A 6000-nucleotide genomic window follows, 5' to 3' on the forward strand; every position below is an offset into this window, starting at 1 on the left:
TATTTATTTCTACATTTAATGTGTCTTGCACAAAATGCAATAAAATATACAAGGATATAATCTCCAGCCAAAGCCCATGAAAATACTTAGATTTAATTGCTAATAGAATAAATTTTATTAGACTAAACTGTAGTTAAAAAAATTACAAGCTTCCCCCCTCTAGCATAGTCCTTCATCTGTCCGAAATGTGGTCATAGTAGTAGCAAAAGAATATATGCGGCCTTTAATGCCACTTTCATGGAACACATGTCTTTAATGACAACAACATGCAAGATGTCAGTGGTTAGACATCGCAAATAATCTTGGCCATAAATCACGCTGAGGTTCCATCGGCTCGCACTTATGTGTGCTTTATGGTGGCATGAATTTAATCAGCTGTTTGTGTATGTAAAGAAAATCATTTTCAGCAGAAGGATACTTTGCTGGCATTTCACGGGGCTGTGGGGCATAGGCAATCTTCTATGGGTCATGAAAGTGGTGGCAATGGTAGCATAGCATATTCCTGCCTCTCACTAGTGCTTCCTAGTGTAACTATTGAGACCCATAAATGGAAGTTTGTTCCTGTTGAGCGCAGTCATTATTACCTCATCTGTGAGAACTGGGAGTTTACCATGCTGGAACATTTAACGAGACGTTTGAGCATGAGTCATTCAATGCATTCCATCTGACTGTGTCTATATACAGTATGTATCGCTTGTGCTTTTTTATTCTCTTATTAAGCAGAATAAATGATTTGACTCTTCATCAAGGAGCAATGTAGACAACATTTAAGCATCAAAGGTTGACGCAGAGAGCTGGATGATCTATTAACATGCAAATATGGAACTATGTGGTTAAATAGATTGTTTTTTTTAAATGATTTGCAATATGTACAGATGCACCTATACTTTACACTGCATGTGGCGCAAGACACATGGCGCAGCTTAGGTGCTCCGCCACTGTTAGCAATACCTGTACTTTTGTACTTTGTGTTTCTGAATTTAGTATCTTATAGGCATCGTAGCCACATCCAAAGTTGCTTATAGTGTACAAGGCACTTCAGATTAGTACTTTTTAATTAGTATAAAGTCGAATTTTAAACTCAATGATGTGTGGGGCGATGCATGGTGCAGCTCACTTGTATCTGTCCTCAGTCTTTATTTTTTATTTTTTTACCAATGTTAGTGACTGAAGAGTCTATGTACTAAGCCTTGGAGAGTGATAAAGTACCAACCAATCAGCTCCTAACTGTCATTTTTTAAAGACAGCCTAAAATGACAGTTAGTAGCTGATTGGTTTGTACTTTATCTCTCTCCAAGGTTTGGTGCATAAACCAACTGCATGGAATGCCAGAGCCAGTATCCAGGATTCCCGTTTATTGTACTTTTGTCACATTAGCAGCTCAAATAAATGTCAGATTTTGTACAAAAGTGTGCGGCAGGAAGCAGGGAACAGCATAGTCGCCAAGTCCATGCTGCGTCTCATGGAGCTGTCAGGATTTAAGGATAGACGTATGTGGACACATCTGTAGCAACAAATTAAATTTTTGCTTTAAACAGTCTGTTTATTTTCTCATTTTAATTTGATTCAAAAATATCTCCTTAGCCGCTACCGGTTTAGTTAGAGCAGTGGGCAGAATAATACATCAGTGGGCCCCATAGTAAAATTTGGGTAAGGGGCCGACAACGTCATACAAGCCTCCCAGTCACCGCTCTGCTTAGACACCTTCTGAGCATGCGTCTGCGGTAAACGCTTCTGGATAGAAGCATATGTGCTGCGAAAGCTGAAACATTAGTGGAATGTTCTCACAGTATTAGTGAATATTAGTAACAGTGGTAGTGGGTGTGGTGACACTAGAAACAATGGCTACTATCTCTAGTATAGTGCATGCCATTAACGCCAGTGTGCCCGTTGTTTATGCATCTCACACATCTAAGCCACTTTTTGGGTGGTTTGCCCATTGTAATTACTGGTAATTGGCACTATTCCTTATTGATAGGTATGCATTATGCTTTATCCGTTTAATACATAGGGCACTTCCTGTGATTGTGTGTGTGAATTTTCATATATTGTCTTTTTTTTTTTTATCTTGGAAGAGTCCTTATAAATGGCAGTCCAAACTGCGCTATATTTTCTTTATACATTACACTTTTTCCTTGATGTCCAGCATTCTGATGTTTTTTTGTTTCAAAAAGATTGTTCTACTCCATACCTAAACATTTTATGCAACAGTCTTGGATTATTTCTTTTTATATGGATCACATGAAAAGCATTCCACCCCTGACCCCCTACACTTTGGAAAAATTCCTGCTGACTCCCATGATCGCTTATGGACCTTATAAAATAGATTTGGAAGGAAAAGCATCTGTAAACTGTTTCCAAGTTCTCTTTGAAGGCAGTGATTTTATGAATCATCATTTAAACGCTTTCATTATAACTGCGAATGTGCAAACCTATGCCTTACCCAACCTACAAACTATACAACGAACCATTTCTTTGTCTTCAGGATACAATGCATACTAGGAATAATCATTATAAAACATAAAAAACTTACGAGACTTTTCCTTGTACCAAATCTTTTTTACAACGATATAGTGTGTATTATAAATTACAAACCTGCCCTGTACAACATTTTGGGCATATATTCCTATTTTTTTTGCAAAGTTTGTGACTGTTGCATAAAGAATATGTTCTGTGTCTTTGTAAATTTACGCCATCTCATTTTCTAGTATGTTGACAATTCCAATCAGTGCAGCAGCAGTTCCTTATTTGGGTTTTAGATCGTGGAGACCAAGGGACACTCAGAGCCTCATGACCGTTCATGTCTTAGTAGGGTCATATTTGAAAAAAGGTCAACAAAGTTACATACAGTATCAAGGACCTGATTTAAAGATGTACACTAACCCGACGGTTAGCGCACATGTGCGATTGTTGGAGGACTGCGCATATGCAGGATGTGTACTGCACATGTGTCGCCCAACATCTGCGAGTCCGCTCGCAGTGTCTCCTGATTGACAGGCTGTGACATTTGGGAGGCAAAGCAGGGGCATTCCTGGCCAGCGTTCTGGAAACGGGGGAGCGTCGACCCCGTTTCCTGGGAGGAATGAGGCCAGGGTCTGTGTCGGTGGATACAGATTTCCTGGCCTAACAAGTGGCCGGGAACCGGCCAGGCCGAGTAACTCTTAGCTTACGTATCCTGGCCAAAGGGGCAACCATCGTTTTCGATGGTTGTGATGGTGATCCAAGGCAGCGTCTACTGACGCTACACTCTGATCTCTCAGATGCAGCAAGGAGGTCTCCATTTCCTCCAGACACCTCCTGCTGCTTCTGTAATACAGTCCATCTCTGGTCAGGCCCACCTGTGCACAAGTTTTACTGCTTGAAATGCAAACATAGGACCCACTTTTGGTTTGTGACACCGGACATGTAAAGTCATTCAATAACAATATTGAACTACATTCTCCCTAGTAATTTTCATATAACATAAAAAACAGGAAGCAAATGGTGTACAAGAGAGTTCCTTTGGGATAACTAGTGTTATCTGCTTGTGAATCTGTTATAAGTGAGACACTACCATTTGATTTTATTGCTAAATAATAATCTATCTGATCGGCTGTATACCCCTGGAAACCTTTTCAACTCATGACTTGGAAATCATCATTATGTTCTTTCTTCCAGGCATCTTCACAGCTCCCATTGAAGGACGTTACATGATCACTGCAGTCCTAACTCCAGAGCAGGAGTATTATGTGGAAGCTGTTTTGTCAGTGTCAAATTTCAGCGTGGCACGGTTGGATACGTCTGGATACAGAAGAGAGCTCCTAGAATACCATAAGCCAAGTTCCAAGAGACCTGTTTGCAGTGGGGTTGGAACATTCAATCTCATTCTACCATTGAAGGCTGGCGATGAAGTCAGCATTGTCCTGACAGGTGGCAAACTTGCCAATTCAGACTCTGATGAAATGTACTCCACATTTAGTGGTGTCCTATTATATCCATATGTCTCCCTTAGATAACTGAGAGACATTCTCAAAAGACATTGAATGCAAATTAATTTGAAGTGATAATATAAATTTACAAATATGTACTTTGTGAGTTAATGTATAATATATGCTGTACCTTATAGTATCCACACGATGAATGTGCTCTTGGTTTTTGCCATTTCATGAAACTTTCTTTATACTGCAACTTTGTGCACTGTTCCAGACTTTTTATACAAGTTTTTATTTTTTATCATGTGAAAATGTTCCTCTGCATATGCTAGAATTTTATATTGTCAGGAATCTGTTCTTTAAAATGTTTTGCATGTATCAATGTGTTTTTTTGTTACTATATATATCATTATTTATAATAACAAAGTACAAAACTTCACAAATTGCAATGTAGAAATTATGCAAATCCATACATGTAACATTTTACGGGCAACCTTAATCATATTTATCAAGATGGTCATAACAAAACAGGTATTTATCAATGTGTTTTTATTTAATTGTGGTACTCATTTTCTACAAAGAGCAATGTTTTATAAAAATAAATGTAGAAAATGATATATAGGAGTTATATATTTTTTCTCCAAGTGCCGTATGCCACCACAGGCCACCATTAGGTGATGTTGTGCCTACTATAAATAGGAGGTAGTGATTTTTCAAAAGTGCCTAGTGTTATCTTTCCTAATGGCTCCCATGTGGGGCTGCAGCTCCCTAATGGTGCTCTTATTAGCTTTTTATACATTTTTAAACTAATATCCCACACATTTTCACATACTCATTTAGAAAAGGCCTTTCTAGTTTGTAAATTTGGTCATTTAATGCTTTTCTGTAGTTTTGCCTCTCTGGGTACTGTTCAGTTGGAGTCTACAACTAACATTTATCCAGATGTCTACCATTTTGCTAAAAGCACAGCAGGAAAATGAGGTTATCTATGCAAATAGTTTTTGGTCACGTGTCACTGGGAAAAACTGATTGAACATATATATAGCTGATGGTCCGTCTAACTCTGATCTAGGTGGTAGAACTTGCCTGTGCTGCATTAAGTAGCTTATTTATGGAAGAAGAACCCATTTTGAAGATGTAATCTTCCAGGCCGTAACTCTATCCACTACATTATGTGATTAGGTTTTTTATTTTGTCATTAATGTAAAATTTAATTAACATTTGTGACACATTTATTTATCATATGTTTGTATTGTTCAATTCACATTTAAATATATATATTTTTAATTGCAATTCAAGTTCCCAACAAGAGACCACTCTGATATATATATCTTCAAGCATTTACTGTATACTGATGTCAAACATTACTGTAATATGGGAAGTTATTTTATACTGTACATGGTCTTGATATTTTTTAATGCTGACTCTTCCTTTACAAGATGTTGGTAACTTGGCTTTGAACATTTATGAAATCATTTGTTTTTGTTTTTTTTATTGTGGATTATGTTAATAAATTATGAAAATACTTTGAAAATGTTAAAATTGTTTTTCTAGGAAGACCGTCAATTCTGAGAAATTTGAACACCACAATATTGATAACTTACAAAAATATGCACTTGTTCAAAGTCACTAAGTCAGGGCTGGCTGAAAGGTAAAGAAGTCAGAAGTACCTAGTTATAGGAGAAGGGTAAATAGTTAGCCTGTTTAGCACAACAAAACAGCCAAAACCTCATTGTTAATGTACGGGTGGGTTACCTTTCTGTGAGTCACTTGAAGGAGATACTGTACAACATTCCACTAAATGAGGAAAGTTCTTCAGATCACCCAGCAATAACCTTGTACACTTCATTGTACTTAAGTGGTAGCAAACACAGGTGTATATGTACTAAAGTTTGATTGATTTTCCATGTATAATTTCATTTAGGTCCTTATCCAAAAGCCCAGTGGGGGGGTTGATGACACATGATCTGCTGTTCAGTGGTATGTGGCAGGAGTACAAGCTCAGTATCAGCAGCAGGGGTTTGAGGCTGAAGTTCTCTTTGTCATAATTTGGTGGAACCAGAATGCTTTCCTCCCCCTCCTGAACCAT

At 37.9% G+C, this 6000-nt stretch overlaps 1 protein-coding gene across 1 annotated transcript in view; it reads left to right on the forward strand.

Annotated features, from left to right (window-relative positions):
* EMILIN2 (elastin microfibril interfacer 2) overlaps nt 1-5437 on the forward strand; it is a 76695-nt gene extending 71258 nt beyond the window's left edge. The window contains exon 9 of the mRNA XM_088469638.1: nt 3658-5437. Coding sequence (XP_088325764.1) covers nt 3658-3995 — 338 coding nt within the window. The 3' untranslated portion in view covers nt 3996-5437. The remainder of the gene's footprint in view (nt 1-3657) is intronic.
* Nucleotides 5438-6000: the final 563 nt, after the last annotated feature.

This window comes from Taudactylus pleione, unplaced genomic scaffold (assembly GCF_031769625.1).
Source record: "Taudactylus pleione unplaced genomic scaffold, aTauple2 ptg000093l, whole genome shotgun sequence".
NCBI classification, from domain to species: domain Eukaryota; kingdom Metazoa; phylum Chordata; class Amphibia; order Anura; family Myobatrachidae; genus Taudactylus; species Taudactylus pleione.